General features: G+C 37.0%; 1 protein-coding gene across 3 annotated transcripts in view; it reads right to left on the bottom strand.

Annotated features, from left to right (window-relative positions):
- Positions 1-18,913, bottom strand: part of LOC147016812 (uncharacterized) — a 73,228-nt gene that overhangs the window by 26,905 nt on the left and 27,410 nt on the right. For all 3 annotated transcript variants that reach the window (XM_085845849.1, XM_085845850.1, XM_085845851.1), the window contains exons 7-8: positions 12,096-12,238; positions 8,946-9,068 (exon numbers count right to left, since the gene is read on the bottom strand). In XM_085845849.1, the coding sequence (XP_085701975.1) occupies positions 8,946-9,068; positions 12,096-12,238 (266 nt within the window). The remainder of the gene's footprint in view (positions 1-8,945; positions 9,069-12,095; positions 12,239-18,913) is intronic.

The raw sequence follows: 18,913 nt of genomic DNA, 5'->3' as shown, positions 1-18,913 counted from the left end.
AAGTTTCCATGGACAATAAAGATGCCTCATATTCTTTTGTTGTGTCAAGTTGTAGTGGGTATGGGAATGAAGATGTGTGGTCGCTTGTTGTAAAATTAAAACTCAGGATTGTGCTTCTCATCTTATTTAATATGAGATAAAATGTCTTTATATTGAGATTTATTAATTATTTTCATGTTCATCAACTGGTCTAAAATGGCTGATGCTTCATTAAAACAATTGTTATTTCCAGCCTTCTTACTGCCGAACAACAATAACAGTCTATTAACTAATTGCGATGGGTCATTTGGAAGAAAACTAATACCTGAACCAAGGATACTTAAAGCCTGAATAATGTGTTTCTCCTTCTCATTCTTCCTACTTTTACCAGAAAGAATAACCTTATAATTTAGAGTGTTCAGCAAATCAATATATACTCTATCATCATTATTTTCCATATCCAATGGTTTATCAATATACTTTGATTCATCCCTCACAGTTGAACCTTGTCTTCCATCTTTTGTGAGAAGAAACATTAATCTCGGAGTTAGTTTAACAGGGGGTTGAGCAGAACTTAAGAACCTTAATTCATCATTAAATATCAATACCTTTTCTTGAACAAGATGAAATATTGCTGGTTGTTCTGTTGGAATGAGTCCTGCTTTGGTTTTTGAATCCGCTGAATATTCATTGTTTTGAACAGCATTCACAATATAATCAGGGGGTTGATTAATCTCTTCCAGTTGTTGAAATAAACCTTCATCATCATATTCTAATTCTCCTAAATGCTCCAATTCTTCCTCCGTCATTTGACTGAAATCTTTTAACATTTGAAGCTTTCTGGGAGTATATTCTACTGTGGGAACTGTGGAAACATCTTTCATTTTTTCTTGGGAAGTTTTTAAAAGTGGTTTAAAAAATTTCTCTTGTTTTCTTTCAAATGCTTCTTCGCCCGTTAGTTTCTGTCTGCGTTTCTTCTTTATGTCTTCCTGTTGTTTTACAACTTTTGAAACCAACTCTTGATGTTCCTTAAATCTTCTTGCTCTTTCTTTTGTATCCATTTATTTATTGTAAAATATCATTTAATGAATTGTAAAGATTAACAGGGAAATTTTCCTTTTCTTCATCATTCAAGTAGATGTGTTCAAATAAATCCTTTTCTTTAAATATTTCATCAAATTCTTTATTAACATTAATGCGAGTTGTAATTTCTTCTTCACTAATCCTTGCATCTCTGCTTTTCATACGTTTGCGTTGAGTTTCTTCATCAACATCAAAACCGAATGATAAAATCTTCACCCCGCTCAGATATTTAATAATTTGTCTCGTTCCTTCTGGATTAGTTTCTAATATCCCAACACCACCAGATTTTAGTTTCCTTAACCCACTCTTACAATGTGAATATTTTGTTGTACCAAGAGAAACCTCCTCAAATATTTGTCCTTCATTCCTCAATCGCATATGTTCCTCCACTGAAATATAGTGATAATCTTCACCTTTTATTTCTCCAGGTCTTATTGCTCGAGTTGTTGTTGATATAATGCGTATCACGGGGTGTTTTTTAAGTAAATTTACAATATTCTCATTTGTACTACACAAGAACCTTGATTTATGAAAGTTTTTTCCAGAAGCAGATTTACCCACAAGATTTATAATAATAGTTGTCATTTATATATGTAATTGTTTATAAAACAAAAAATATATCCCTTAATATCTCATCTTGTTTCACAACAATATATTTATATTTTTCAGTCGTGTGCTTCATGTAATCCTCAAATTTCTTTTTACTACATAATGTAGAACAATTATCTCTCCAAAAATTATTGATATCTATTGAATTTAACTTGAATAAAATAAAAGTATTAGCATTGTTTCTGATGGAACGACGAGGAAGTTGAAAGTACGATTGACTAAGATAAATACAATTACAAGAAGAATGTCTCCCTCTTGTGTAGTAGCTGTCCATTACCGTTTGGTTTCTCTCATTAACACAATCATCAAAGATAACGAGGTTCTTTTTTGATTTATCCAAATCTTGGGGAGACGGTATATCATCCGTATTATCACTAAGAATACAAGTTATAGGATTTGATTTCTTTTTACATCTCTGTGTATCACAAAATAGTTGAATTATATCTTCAATGTTATAATCATTTAGGTTTTTTTGACGTTTAAATAAACCGATTATATCTTCTTTTTGAAGACCAGCATTAAAACCTTGTGAGAGTAGTTGATACTCTGGTTGAAAACTCGACTTTGTGAAAATTATTAAATTATCATAATCTAAAAAGTTGGGAGTGAGGAGCATTTTTAAAAGTAAGCAGGTTTATCCACATCCACTTGAACCAACTATGAGACATCTTAATGAATTTGGGAGATTTTTATGGTTGTTAAATTTTATCTTATTTTCCCAAATAGGTAAAAAATCATTCATTTATATATTTGAAAAACAGGTTATTTAATTTATTATTGGCTTTTTTAGAAACTCTATATTTTATCCTAAGTTCAGGTTTAATTTCAAGATAATCCATTATTTTATTTATACAATATCTTGTGTTGATATTTCCCTGAAAATTACATCCATGAATAATATACAACAACAATCCTTTGAACATTTCTCTTATACGTTCAGTTTCTTCCCTTGTAAGGAAAGGTGTGTTATCACCCTCATACTTTACATTCATTTCTCTAATCAATCTTGTAAAGTAATTCATTTTTGGTGTAAATCTAAAAGAATTATTTTCCTTTTTATATTTTTTATTATCATTAATTAGAAGATAATCACAGAATATACATTGTTTATAGGCTTTTGACTCTGTGTTTAATCCCCGTCTTTCACACGCAGGACAATTCTCAAATTTGTCATATGGAGAATCAGGAAAGTCTAGCATATTTATAAAGTAAAACTTTACTTAAACTGAAATTCATCTATACTTTCAGTTGTATATTACCATCGATATCGATATACTTTTTTTCATTATCAGATTCAACGACAACATTTTTTATATTAAAGGTAATTTTAAAATTATCGTTAACTACTATTGAACGAAATGTCATTTCACCTGATATATTAACATCCTTTATTTCATCAGGATTTACATCTTTAGGGTTGTTGAAAAAAATACAAATTTCTCCTTGTATATTACAGATGGTCTTATCTTTTCTTTCTAAAGCTTCATCCATAAGGTTTTTGTTCTTTGATACTTTTTCTTGTTTCATTGCTTTTTCTAGTTTTGAATATATTACTAGAAGGAGAGGAGAAACTTTTGTTAGAGATACTTTAATTGATGTTCTACCAGGTATACTAAAAGCCCTTCCACTGAAGGAAATTGAAGAACTCATATTATTTACCATAATAGTTTTTATCCAATAGTTGTTATATTTATCTTTGTTCAATTTTACATCCGTGACATATTTCTCAGTATCTTTAACAGATGAAGAGATTGATTGAAACTTGTCTTTTGTGTCTTGAAACATTGTATTTATGAAGTGAAAAAGTTGGAGGATAAAATGTTTTTAAGCACAGATTCACCTATAAATTAAACGAAATTTTCATCAAGAAAATTTTAGTTTAAGCAAAGTTTTATTCTATAAATATGGTGAATACAACGTACTGCGATGTTTGTAATCACGAATATAAACATTATAGAAAACACCTCCGAACCAACAAACACACATTTAATCTATTTCATCAAATATCTCCTCTTGAGTTGGAAAGAAAACATTGTGATATCTGTTCAAAGGATGTTTTGAAGAGTAGTTATAATAAACATCTTCAATCACAAAAACACAAGAAAAATGAGTTTAAAGTAAAGGGAGACTATTATATTGAAAACACTGATGGGGCATTTAAAGGGCATATAAAAATAAGGATTTTTCAATTTGGAGAACCCGGTCCATCATCAATAGCTGAATCAATTGAAATAGTGAAACCCGATGTTGAAAAATTTATTAAAAAGACATTAAAAGAAATGAAAACTTTAAAGTTTTATATGGGAGTGAAAATGAATATGAAAAGACAAGATGAAGAACATACTCCTTATATGAGAACAGGTCTTCATTTTATAACATCATTTCAAGATTTTTTGAATAGTGGGGTTTATGAAGAACTATCAAGACAAGAGGAGGATGTTGATAATACAGTGGTAGGAAGTGGATTCAATATTAAAAAAATCATCTTTTTAGATATACACATTCTAAAATCAAACCCTCTTAAAGCTTCTTCTTATATTGAATTACCAAAAGAAATAAAACTAAAGAAGGCAGTTGTTAATATTAAGAACAATGATAATAAATGTTTTCTCTGGTCTGTTCTTGCTCACTTTCATCCACCAAAATGTAATTCAGAAAGAGTAAAACAATATATGAAATATGAGAATGCCTTGGACATTAAAGATTTTAAATTCCCAATGCCACTAACAGATATTCCCAAATTTGAGAAAAAGAATAATCTTTCTATTAATGTATATGGATTAACGGATACAAACAAAGTTCAAATATTAAAAATTTCAAACAACTATAAAAATGAAGAAACACACATTGACCTTTTATATTTTAGTGTTGGAAAGAATTCACATTACACATACATCAATAATTTATCAAGATTAATCTCTTCTCAGGTATTCAGAACAGCAAACAAAATATATCCTTGTAAGCGATGTCTTAATTCATTTCATACAAAAGAACGATTAGAACAACATTCAAAATATTGTAGTAATCATAAATCAGCTGTAATTACAATGCCTAAACCTGGTGAAAAGATTTCTTTTGAAGATTATAATAAATCTATCATGCACCCATTTGTGATATACGCTGATTTTGAATGTATCCTTAAAAAGATAAATACTGCTTCTCCTAATCCAAAAGAACCATATACAAATAAATATCAAAAACATATTCCTTGGGGTTTCTGTTATTATATCAAATCATCTGTTGGAGAAAAGTATAACAAACTTGAACATTATCGTGGAAAAAATGCTTCACAAGAGTTTGTAAAACGATTAGAAAAGGATTGTATAAGACTCACTAAATTAATGAAAGAAACAAATGAACCGATGAAATTAACCAAAGAAGAAAAATTAGAATTTAGAATGAACAATATCTGTCATATTTGTGAGGGGGAAATTAAGGAGTCTAAAGTTAGAGACCATTGTCATCTTACTGGTAAATATAGAGGTCCCGCTCATTCCTGTTGTAATCTTAATTATAAATTACCTTCTTTTATTCCAGTCTTCCTTCACAACAGCGCCAACTATGATACACATCTATTTATAAATGAACTTTCAAAAACACCAGGGAATATTTCTGCCATAACAAACACAAGTCAAAAGTATATTTCATTTTCAAAAATGATATTCACAAAACCTTTAACTCGTATTAGGTTTCTAGATTCTTACAAGTTTATGGGAACACCACTAGCCTACCTCGCATCAAATCTAAGCTCCACGGACTCTTTTCCAAATCTTAATTCATTCTTTCCAAAAGAGGAAATTCTCACTAAAGAGGAAATTCAGATTAAAGAGAGAATTCAAAGTAAAGAGGAAACTCTAATTAATGAAGAAATTCTAACTGAAGATGAAATTCTAATTATAAAGAAAATTCAAACTAAAGAGGAAATTCAGATTAAAGATGAAATTCTGATTAAAGAAGGAATTCTTACGAGAGAGGAAATTCAAACAAGGAATGAAATTCAAAGTAAAGAGAAAATTCTTACAAGTAAGGGAATTTATCCTTATGATTATATGGATTCATTTATGAGATTTAAAGAAACACAACTTCCTTCAAAAGAAAGTTTCTATAATAACCTTTATGAAAAAGAGATAAGTGATAAGGAATATAAACACGCACAAGAAATATGGAAAATATTTAAGAGAAAGAACCTTGGAGAATATCATGATTTATATCTAAAAACAGATGTTTTATTGTTAGCTGATGTGTTTGAGGCTTTTAGAACACTCTGTCATAATAAAAATTGTTATGGATTAGACCCTGCCCACTATTTCACAGCTCCTGGTTTAGCTTGGAGTGCAATGTTGAAAATGACAAAACAAGATATAGATTTAATCAGTGATGTAGATATGCTTTTGATGATTGAGAAGTCTAAGAGAGGTGGAATATCACAAGTATGTTCAAAAAGATATGCTAAAGCAAATAATAAATATCTCCCAAATTATGATAGTGAAAAAGATAGTAATTATTTGATGTATTTTGATGCTAATAATTTGTATGGATGGGCAATGTCTCAATCTCTGCCTTATGGTAAATTAGAGTGGGTGGAAGAAAATATTGATGAATATTGTTATTTCTTCTTAAGAGGAATTGAATGACGAAGAAGAAGGTTATTATTTTGAAGTTGATTTGAGGTACCCGAGTGTTCTTCATAATAAGCATAAAGACCTTCCTTTTGCATGTGAGAAAGAAACCCCAAAGAAAGAATGGTTCAGTGATTATCATAAAAGTTTTAATATTAAAGGCAAATCAACAGAAAAGTTATTAACAACATTCTATGATAAAGAGGGATATGTTTTACATCAGAGAAGCTTAAAACAGTTTTTGAGAGAAGGATTGAGAGTAGCTAAAATTCATAGAGTTTTAAAATTTAAACAAAGTCCTTGGGTGAAAAAGTATATTCAATTCAATACAGATATGAGAGCAAATACAAAAGTAAAATTTGAAGGGGACTTTTATAAATTAATGAATAATGCTGTATTTGGAAAGACTATGGAAAATGTTAGAAACAGGCAAAACATTAGATTCGCAACATCTTGGAAAGAAGCTTCGAGATTGATAAATAAACCAAGTTTTGAGAGAGAAGAGGTTTTTTCAGAGAACTTTTCTGCAATTCATATGAAAAAGGAAAGTATTGTAATGGATAAACCAATTTATATTGGAACAGCAGTTCTTGATTTATCAAAGATATTGATGTATGATTATTTGTATAATGACTTAAAGAAAGAGTATGGTGAAAATGTTTCATTGTTGTATATGGACACTGATAGTTTTATCCTAGATATAAAAACTAATGATGTTTATGAAGATATGAAGAAAAATATTGGAGTATATGATACAAGTAATTTCAGCAAGAAGAGTGAGTTATTTTCCAAAAAGAATGAAAAGGTTATTGGTAAGTTTAAGGATGAGTTGGGTGGAAAAGTAATGAGTGAGTTTATTGGATTGAGAGCAAAGGCATATGCTTATAAGTATGGTGAACAGATTGATAAGAGGTTAAAGGGAATAAAGAAATATGTAATAAAGAAATCAATAACTTTTAGAAATTATTATAATTGTTTGATGAATAAGAAAGAAGAATATAGGAAAATGAATACAATAAGAAGTTATAAACATAACATATATAGTGAAGAAGTAAATAAAAAGGCATTAGGAGCCTTTGATGATAAGAGATTTATTTTAGATAATGGAATAGATTGTGTTCCATATGGATATTGTATGATAGAGTAAATAGAATAGATTGTGTTTTAACGATGGGAAGATGGGTTAGGGTTTTTTAAGGGCTACCGCCGCTTTTTCACAATATATAAATGGTTAAACCAAGTATTAATCAAACTAAAGAGTGGAGAAAATCTCAGTCTTGGTATATAAATGGAAAACATAATGAATGTGAAAAATATCAAATAAGTCTTATTGAAAAAATAACTAAAACAAAGGTAAATAAAACAAATAAGCGAATTAATTTAAAAACTAGTAAGTTAGAGGATGTAAAGAAAAAAATGAATATCCTTGAATGGACTGAAAACTTTGATGGTTATCAATTGAACAATGAAAAAACAATTTACTATAATCTCAAAATGATATGTGGCTCAGGAGGTGGTCAAACAAGAGCATTAAGAGAAGTTTATCATTTCGTAATGGCACAAAAGGGGTATCTTAAAAAATATAAAGATTCAAATGTTTTGTTTGTCAATATTTTAGATGGGGATTATTGTGCAAAGAAAATTAAACTATTGAAGGAATTTGAGAATGAACAAATCTTTATAGGTTCAATGAGTGAGCTGTTCAACCCCCAGGTGTTCAATTCAATGAGGTTCAACCTCCAGGTTAAAAGGGGAGACAAATAAATATGCCTTGGGATAAAAAGGGGGTTTATTTTTAGGGAAAATCGCCATTGAAAAAGGGAATCGCTGAAAATCCCCCATTCATTTACATGGGGAAAAGTGAGCCAGAATCAGTATTCTTACCCTATTCAGGTCGCATTTTCTAAACCGCGAATACGCGGGGTCCGACAGTACTGTATATCGATGGCCACAAATAATTTCTCAAACAACACTGCATTTAGTAATTGTTCATGGCAACAAAAAAATAAATACCCTTGTCCTTACACCATTTTCCCATCAAGTTGAGATCGCCGGCACATAAGGTACACATTTTTGGCCCAATTAATTCCTGAACGGCCTGGCTTGGCATGAAGTTTGACGAAGGCTAGCTATAACTTAGAATAAGGCTCGGGTGCTGATAACGTCATTTCTTGTAGTTGTTCAAAAAAGCACCTTGGGATATTTAATATCTACCAACTAATGCGAACAGATGGGTCCCCTGCTTGGCAGTCATCCAAGGGACAACACAGTTTGTGATGTCATGCCCTGCCTGCGAAGCCCCCATATGACAGTTTGAAGTAGAGTTAGAAATTAAACCAAGACTAGATGGCTCAAATGCAAGTGCACTACATCTGCACCACCATAATTAGAATGAAAACTAAAAGTGAACTACTTCTAAATTATGTTGTTACAAATAAAGAAAAACAGAAGCCAATAATAAACTGTTCTGCACATTCAATTCAATTTCCATCTAACTGTCCAATTAAATTTTTCGACCCCAACTGCATCAAAATTCAAACAGTGGGCATCATTACTCTAATAGGTTCATCAATTTATATTTCAAGAATCTCACAGAAGATCAATGCAAAACATCTTTCTTTTCAGATGCAGAGAAAATAAATAAAAAAGGAATACCTCTCTGTTTTCATGACTACTGCTGTTATTCAAGGTGGTGATTCCTGAACTGATGGAAGAATCCTTTTCTGGCATTTTACTGTCTTTTTCACATTTCATTTGTGCACGAAAAAACACCTTTTCCTGGTGGAACACAAGCATAGGATTAAATGCGTGTCGACACAGGTTAAACAGGGTGACAAATAATCATCAGGGATAATAACAATGCACTTCAGGGTCATAATACAAAGATACACAGTGCTCTTCATAAGTATTGGAACAGTGAAGTCAAATTTGTAATTATTGCTATCTACTCAAGAAATGTGGATTTGGAAAAAAAACAAATGAATACGAGGCAAGAGTACAGAAGGTCAGCTCTTTTTTATTCGTATTTTTTGCAGATATGTTTTACCATTGTAGAACATTAGCACGTTTTACATTCAGTCCCCCCATTTTAGGAAAGCGTAAGTATTGTAATGGATCAACTTAAAGTAAATTAAAACAGAATAAAACTTAGGATTTCATTGCATATCCTTTGCATGCAATCGCTGCATCAAACCTGTGACCCATTGACATCACCACACTCTTGGTGTCTTCCTTTGAGATGCTTTTTCAAACCTTTACTGCAGCAATTTTCAGTTGTTTGTTTTGAGGGGTTTTTGAATTTAGTCTCCTCTTCAGCAAATGAAATGCATGCTCCATTGGATATAAATCAGATCAACTTGGCCAATCTGAAACCTTCCACTTTTTCTCCCCCTGATGAACTCCTTGGCTGCTTTGGCAGTGTGTTTTGGGTCATTGCCATGCTGTATGGTAAAGCACCACTCAATTAGTTTGGAGGCATTTTCTTTGTACATCGGCAGACAAAATGTTTGTGCACACTTCCAAAGTCATTCTTCTGCTGCCGTCATTAGTTTAATCATCACGAAAGATGAGTGAGCAAGTTCCAGAGGCAGCCATACAATTCCAAGCCATGACATTACCTCTCCCATGCTTCACAGCTGAGGTAGTATGCTTTGGATCATGTGCAGTTCCTTCCTTTATCAACACTTTCACATTTTCATTGCTTTGGCAAATGTATATCTTGGTCTCATCTCAACATAAAAAACTTTGTTCTGGAACTCTACTGGCTCACCCCTGTACTTCTTGGCAAATTGTAATCTGGCCATTATATATTTGGTGCTGATGAGAGGTTTGTATCTTGCCGTGTAGTCTTTGTAATTCTGCTGTCAATGCCTTCTGCGAACAGTAGTTTGTGATACTTTCACCCCATGCACTCTGGAGGTTGTTGGTGATATTGTTACGAATTTGGAAGCCATTTGCACACAGACAGACAGCAGCCCCCGCAGTTCAGTTATTTTGATAAGTATGTGTTTATAGTCAGGGTCCCGTCCTTCTGTCTAATGGAAATTTCGTGTGTGTGCTTCGAGTTACTTTTATAGTCAGGTTTTTTTTATATCTTTAAATCTTCATCCTTCGTTTCCGCACCATCGCCATACATCGCCCACGTGCAGCGTGTTATGTACAGGGGTGAGGTTCCCTCCGCCCACTGTGAGCTCGTCCAATCAACGGCGGCCACAAGTCGCCAGACAACCCCTCGTCCAATCCGGAGGCGAGTACCTCAGAGCGTTTCGCTTGACCCACGAGGGAGGGGAAGGATAAGACGAGGTGGCGAGCCGTCGTCGAGAGGAAGGTTTGTCTTGCCTGCTGGCGTCTCGTCTGGTCCGTTCCCATGCTGGTTGGAGTCTGTGGCGTCGTCCCTGGTCCCTGGCGCTTGGTGCTGCATTGCTGGCAGCGGGTTCAAGTCCCGCCACCGGACAAGCTCGACCAGACCACACGAGGCGGGAAGGTACCCCGGCCAGGCTCTACCGAATGAAGACCCGATGGGGTCCAGTTCTTTTTGGTGTATGCGTGTGTGTGTGTGGCGCCGTCCTGTAAGTAGAAACTGTCTAAGTGCCCTGTGTTCTTTGTACATTACATTTCTTTATTCGGATAACTCTGCTCTTTGTGTGCTCCCCTCCCCGATTATTGTTATCAATAAACCCCCGTATTAAATGTTCCAGTTCGTTGTTCGTGTTTTCTTTCATTGGCCTCGCAAGGTGCGTATTGAGAAATAGTAAGGCCGTTTGGGCCGGGAAGTTGTCATTGGGTCCGGCGCGGCTTTGGTAACTTCCACTCGGTTACGCCGGATCCGAGTCGGTGATAGCGACTCGGTTCGGACAAAGTCGGCCAAGGGTATGGTTTCCCGGTCGACATGGTATGGGGACTGAGGTAAATTGGAATTAGACAAGTGGACCCGACCTCACGCCGTCAAAATATTAGCGACCATGGTCCTCTAAGTGGCCCGTGACCTTTCGGAGTTGTCCGAGAGTCACCACCTAAATTCCGGGTGTTCGGTGGGAGACGGCTCGACTGCTCCCCCTGGTGGTCGTTTATCGCCGCCGAACCCCGGCCCACAAGAATATCACTGACAGTTGTTTAAGTGTTTTTCTTCACAGCTCTGATTTTTCTGTCATCAACTGCAGTTGTTTTCCTTGGTTGACCTGGCCATTGTCTATTGCCAAGTACACCAGTAGTTTCTTTTTCAAGATAATCCAAATTGTATTTGCTTGGCCCAATTTTTGTGCTTTGGTTCCAATTAAATTCTTCTGTTCTTTCACCTTCCAAATTGCTTGCCTTTCTTTCATGGACAGTGCTCTGATCATCATACTGGTTCATGCCGACTGACTCCAAAGGCAGACTCCCAAGGCAAAAGCAAAGGCTAAAACCACGATGGGACACACACAACTCTTTTATGTGTGAACAATCAATGTAACAAGAAACACCTGAGCAATAAAAGGCCGTCATTTGTTCCAATACTTATGCTCACCTAAAATACTCTTTCCATTAAAGAGAGGAGGTTCTTCTTTGAAAGCTTCAAGATGGCTGTTCACCACAACCTCAGGTCATCACCTGAGGTTGTGATGAACAGCCATCTTGAAGCCATATGCATGATGGTTACCCTGATCAACCCCACCCCTCCCCCACCCCCTTCCCATGACTGATAAGGCATTTAACAATGCTCTCTGAACAAGAAATGCTCATTCTGAGGCTGTAGTCTGAAATACTGAACGTGCTTTCATTATGTTCTACGTGGAAAACAACAAAGCGATCCAAAATAAAAATACTCACCTTCTTTCTGGTCAACTTTTGAAGTTTAACCAGCAAATTTAATCCTTTGCAAGACTCTTCAGGGATGCTACTCCTGCTGCTGCTGCTGCTCCTGCTGCTGCTGCTGCTGCTGCGGCGTCGGTCCACGTTTCCAGAGTTTACGTCTGTTGAAATGGCACAAAATTGGGGGCAAATGAGTTTGTATATCACCTCAATATATTTTCAATTTCAGCCGCAGTGGAAAACCAGAGCAGTGGATCATTTAAAACAAAGGGGATAAGCAATCATTGTGATATACTGTACTTTCTGTTTGCATGAGGAATCACAACGTGGAAACACTTGGATATTGTTGTGGCAAAGTGGTGAAGGTGTGGAATTACTATTCAATTGAAGAATCAAATCCAGCGGAAGGCAGAAGCATCAATAATTTGAATTCTGTGGTTCGAGAAACAAGCTAGTCTCTTAACACTACAATCTAAGAAGAAAAGAAAAATATACCATCAGAGATGGGGAATCCCCCGGCATTGAAAAATAATTGAAATCAGATAAGCGGTTTTCCATTTATTACATAAAACCTTTTTTTCAAGATGGCCGCCTGTCGGCCATCTTGTTTTCAAGATGGCCACCCCAGTCGGTCATCTTGGATCCGGCCACGCCCAAAACCAACCGCCATTGAAAAATAATTGAAATCAGATAAGCGGTTTTCCATTTATTACAAAAAACTTTTTTTCAAGATGGCCACCACATTCGGATCTTGCTTGCTTAAGCAGCACTTAAGGATTTTTCAAGCCATCTTTGATCCGGCCACGCCCAAAATCAATAGGGTTCTTCCTTTTCAGGTGGTATATGTGTGACCCAAATTTCAAATCGATATGGTGAACAGTTTATGAGTTATCGCACTCACAGCTATAAATGTTGACGCCCAGCCAGCCAGCCAGCCAGCCGGACGACCCAAGTGACAACAATATCCCCCTTCCACCACGCGGCGGGGGATAAAAACTGTGAATGACAACTTCCAGGAAATGGTTCACTGCTTGCCCCACCTGGCCTGGTATAACTTGCCTGGTGATGCCAGTCCATATTTTGTGTTTCCTCCTCATGCCTTCAAGGCAAATAAGGAGGGGAAGAAAAATATAACCTACAAAAAGGCAGCACTGCCTAAAATCCTTCTCAATGAAGAGAAAATGTGTCATCCAAACCAGTAAAATCTAACACACACCTTCAACCAACGACACAGTACATCTAAGTTGAAATTTGAAGGATAAATAATCCTTCCAAAAGTGAAGGAATACAACCAATGGAGCAGAAGGCTTAATGTGCAATCAATGAATATTTTATACAGCCTCTCTTTATTGTGTTAGAAGGATACCTTTGAGGTGTTTCACTTGCAGGGCGATCCGTTCATCTGTATGCCTGGTGTTGGCTTAATGGTTAGGGTGGTGGGCTTTGGATCCTTGGGTCCTGAGTTCAAATCTCGCTCAGCTGTTGAATTAATACCGGGTGGGGTTAACTCGGCCTGTCATCCTTCTGAGGTCGGCGAAATGAGTGCCAGCATGCTGGTATGCTGTGTCAGAGTGGCGACCCGTCCAGGATTGTGCCCAATAGCCAAGGAGACTGCTTAAGCAGCACCAACGCTCTGCACAGAGTGTGGTCCCAATCTCCTCCTCTCGTTAATCTGTGTGATCTCCCTCTGACGTTAAACTGGGTGTCCCCTTTGTGAGTATTACTTGGTGGATGTTGAAGATCCCACGATGCCTCCATGAACAGATTGTGAGTTACTGCCAGTACCCTGGCAAAATTACAAATTACTGCAACCTCAGTTGAGTATCCTTCCTCAGAGTAGCGACTGATCCAGAATCGTAACCATCGTCAAGAGAATGCTTCAGCAGAACCAATGCTCTTGAAGTTGCAGAATACATTCTTTCTTTGCAACATAATCATATTAATCATACTCCTTTCTATAACTCACATAGAGGTGAGAATTTACACGTCAAATGTAAGTCTCAGCTGCATGTATGATAACTGTAAGTGACCTATCATAGATCGATTGGCATTCAAAACAAAGTAATTCATTGTCAAACGTTTTCAAACACAGTGAAGCAGGAATTCAGGGATGCACTGGGGAGGATGATGGGAATGGTTGAGCTGGAAGTGAGGCTGTGCATTGCAGGGGACTTTATCACGCATGTGGGAGTACTGAAATCGGGGGAAGAAAAATGTTTTGGTAAATTTGGTTGGAGAATGAGGAATGGATCAGACATTGCGTGGCGGAGGTATGCACTCTACCGAGTGTCCTTCTAGTTCCTTAATATAATTCTCATCATTGTTTTTCTGATTTACTTGATCTTCAACTTCAGTGAAATTTCAATGTGATTGCCCCACCGAGAGCATGTTTGGTGCAAAAACATTTACTTTTGAACAAATCAATGGATTCATAACCATGTTTATATGTTGATGTTCATTGAAGGAAATGATGTTAATATGTAACAAGAAGCATAATCTTCATTTCCATTCAGTACGTTTCAAATGCATTCTTTACCATGGACTGGCAACACAAGAAAATTATTCAAGAATTTTGAAACAGGAAAAAAAATAGGACACTCGTTGACGTTGCGACGTCACCAAATATGCCTCTGCCCACATTATTACATCATTATACATAGTTGTACCAAGTTTGATTGAAATCCCTGAACCCAGATTCAAAATATTAAATAATTCTGGCTGCTCGATCATGCATCAATCAAGTTGAAATATAAAACATATATTCCCATGACTACTGGATCATAACTGATATTTCATGTCAATTTATGAAGCGGTTCAAGAGAAATACTTTTATGAAGATTTTCATTAAAACCAATATGGCTGCCAGACCTTGTGAAACACTCTGGTATCTGCAAGGCTTGGGGAACATTTGTGTGAAGTTTCCCCTCGATCTGTCAAGCCGTTAATATTTTGTTCCTCATGGAATGTTGATCAGACATCTAAAGTTTCGTACCTGTTCAGCTGTTTCTTGAAGATTCTTGAAGGTTTGTATGATCAAAACAATATGGCTACTGAACCATGTGACCAATGACATAATGAATTTTTTTTTCTCCAACACAATTTAGCCCATGATGATCCTCAAAAATTTTCAGACCGATTGGATAAAGCATTCGACGAATGCAGTTATGACGTCATCATGAAACCACCTAAGACATCAAAAAAACAAAAGAACTTGTTTCTCATGGGGAGTACTTCACATGTGTGAAGTTTCAATTTTTTGCATGGAGCGGTTTCAGTGATACAGAAGCTTTTCCTTTTTTCCAACATGGCTGCCACACCACGAGACGGATGACATCATAATCATCATAAAAACATTCCACATGAGTGGTCGCACCGATGGTGAATATTTCATGTCAATTAGATAATCGTTTGCAGGGAAAAGGAGAAAATTAGCATAGACAGGCATTCGTACGTACATACGGATGGACGGCCAACCCAAAAACATAATGTAACCGGCGACATCGTCCGCGGAGGCATAAAAATTGTTTCCCTCAGGAAAATCTCCGGACTCATAATATTACCATTTATTTTGCAATTGTTTTGAAGTTTTATTTTATTTTTTCCTCAAAACAATGTCAAGGATCTTCATGCAGGGTCGTTAGTTAGAGCTCTGGGAAGAGATTGTCAAGATTTAAATTTTCTCCGCTTCGCTCTCTCCTGATGTGATGTTTGCGGGAGTGACAAAATGTGAATTGGAGCCATGTGGATTTAATTGACAGTTTGGAATCACATGTTTTGCCTTGTAACCAATTAACTCCACAAACTGTAACTTGGCTCTTCCATCTCAACCACAAACTTTCAGTGTTAAAGTTAAAATCCATTTTTTTACACTCATATTTAGGCTGTCACATCATCCAATGTAGAATGAAAGGTAGTGTGTTTATCCTGTTTTCAAAAGAAATTAGATATCTGTGATAACAAAGCAATCACCAAGGATAAGCCTCACCCGTCTCCTACAATCCAATGATGGCGATCCAAAAACAATGTGGCCATGTGAATGTGGCTTGACCTTCAACATTTGGGTATAGAGTGTAAATTAAGAAAATGTGTCCACATCTGCAAGACATCCAGAAAACTCATGAAATTTGAAGAGAAATTTGAAAACATGAAAATTGAAGAGAAATTATTCAAGTTATGATCAAAAAGGTGTGTTTTGTAAATTCGGTCACAATCCAAAACAGGTCAAGGACACTAATTAAATATCAGGTGCACATCTTCAATGCAGGTCCACTATTATGATGCAAGAACAGCTTGGAAGACCAAGCGGTTTTTGAGGTTCTGCAATGGCAAAAATTGAGCAATGACAAAAAAAAGGGTTTTTTTTATTTATTTGTTTTTTCAAACTGCCATTTGACCTTGACCTTTAACTCACAGGGGTATGATGCGAATTAAGTGTAAATGCACCTCGCTCTATGCTGTCTAAAGAGGGCAATACCGTTCTGGTTGGACAAGCCTTGGTTGAGTTTTGGTGAATAAGGTAAAAAATGTCTATAATTGGAGAATGACCTCAAAAACAGGACTGTGTGTCCTCAAACTCACCTGGATGAGAAGCGATAGACAGTCACTCAAACCCCCCGCAGACCTTTTTTTTAATACCCTGAACAAATTCTGGGACATCAAGGTTGATGAAAGTTGTGGTTAAGTGTTATCAAAATTGTGTGTGCCGTTTCGGAGAAGAGAGCAAATTCCCATTGTGGGGGGTCAAACTCCCCTCTCCCATGCACTCCCTTCAGGAGTGCAAATTTTGATGCGGTCGATAAACTTTGGTACATCATGGGTGATGAAGGTTGTGGTCACGTTTCATTGAAATTATGTGTGTAGTTTCAGAAAAGAGAGCAAATACCTATTTAGGGGGGTCAAAAACCTCCCTTGTACCCCTTAATAAGCGCAGATTTTGATATGGTCAATAAACCTTCGTTAAGCATCAGATATGAAGCTTGTGGCCAAGTTTCAACAAAATCATGTGTTTGGTTCAAGCAATAATAACTGAAGTGTTTAAGAACTGACTCACTCACTCACTCATGCTTCAGTCACATTTGGCTCGGCGGCCGTAGGGTCTAAAAAATCTACGGCCACTAGCAATTATAGGGCGGCCACAGTATTTCCACGGTCACACAATGTAGCAGTCACATGTTTTTATTTTTCGGGTAGCCGCACGGGGTATTTAGAAATTGTGGAGACCGAAAACGTGGGGGTGCCGTACGGTCATTGATTTTATGTCGCACGGTGACCTTAGGGCGTCCCTGCGGCAGCCATAGAATTTTCAAGGCAGCCGCAAGGTAGCCTCAAGGTGCCTGCAAGGCGACCGCAGGGGGGCGCTAAGGCGAACATGCAGCCAGACGGACAGTAAGGAGTGGGTATATATACCAGTTCTTTTTCATATGTATATCATATCTCATATCTGTCATATAGATTGTGGACCAGGTTATATACAGATGTGCTGTATGATATGATACTATTGTATATGTGCTGTATAAACTGTATAATATGCTGTAATAATATATAATATGAAATGTGATGATGTGTGTGGCAAACACCTATACTCCGATCTCTAGCGGTAGCGCACGGTGGACGCACGGTTGACGCAGACTGCCACGGAGGCCGTATGGAGGACGCACGGCGGGCGTAGGGGAACCGTGCGTCGACCCTGCGTTGCCCGCAGGTAGTCACACAGACCGCAAGGCCACCATACGGTGAACACAGGGACGCCTTAGGACTACCCTACGGCGACCGTGGAAATAGTGTGGCCGCCGTAATTTTTTGGGGGTTGGCAAAATTCATTTTTCATTGATAAGAGCCTACGGCAGCCGCATGAATAACACAAGCCCACCGTACGCCCTACGTACGGTTGACGTGGAACACATCTACGTCATGGCTACAGCTTGACAAATTGCTACGGCCAACCTAGAAATGAAAAAAGTTATAACTCCGCGCTGTAATTCCACGGAGACCCCTACGGCCTGTAAAAGATAGCCATACGCCCCAGGGCCACCTCAGAAACTCTGTGGCCGCCACACATTTCTGTCAATTCAAGGGGAGGGGGGGGGGTACGGCCGCCGTATCCTAGCCGTAGAGCAAATGTGACTGAGGACTCACTCACCCACCTCAGGACACTGCTCGATCGCATTAGCTCACCTGACTAAAGTCCACGTGAACTAAGAATTTGGTGAAGATCAAAATAATGTCAACAATGCATACTTTTCATTCCTGTTATTGACGCAAAATTTCATTCTGAAAGTCCCAACCTGTTCTGAGATCCAGCTCGGACATTGGCAGAAAAAAGGGAGAAAAGCCAAAATGGTGGTTTAATACTCCGAGGAAGCCGAGTATTGCCTTAACGGTTAAGATGGATGGCTGAAGATTTTAGTGTCTTGAATTTGATCCCCAGTCATGAAATTGAAATAACACCAGGTGAGTTGACTAAGCGCGTCATCCTTCCGAGGTCAGCAACTGGAGAACCAGCTTACTGGAAACAGGGGCACTGCATCAGGAGCACAGCTGCACTGCCTGAAAATGATGCAGCCAGCAGCCACAGGCTGCATGCGAAACAACATTACCCCTCGGGGTCAGAGTCCTTGACCTTTAACTTGGAGGGATATGATGTAAATGAAGAATAAATGCACCTTGCTCTCGGGCTGAGGCCATTGAGAAATGGCAATTTCATTCTGATCGGACAAGCTGTCGTCGAGTTTTGGTAAACGACGTTAAAATTTCTATAATTGGGTCATTACCATAAAAAATTAGGTCAAGATGAAAAAAATGTCAACCCCACATTGTTTTTATTCCATTATTGCTGC

Source organism: Eptatretus burgeri, chromosome 11 (genome assembly GCF_056783735.1).
Source record: "Eptatretus burgeri isolate ZD-2024b chromosome 11, Ebu_testis_v1, whole genome shotgun sequence".
Classification (NCBI taxonomy): domain Eukaryota; kingdom Metazoa; phylum Chordata; class Myxini; order Myxiniformes; family Myxinidae; genus Eptatretus; species Eptatretus burgeri.
Note: the sequence above shows the minus strand (reverse complement) of the source record. Positions and strands in the feature narration are given on the sequence as shown.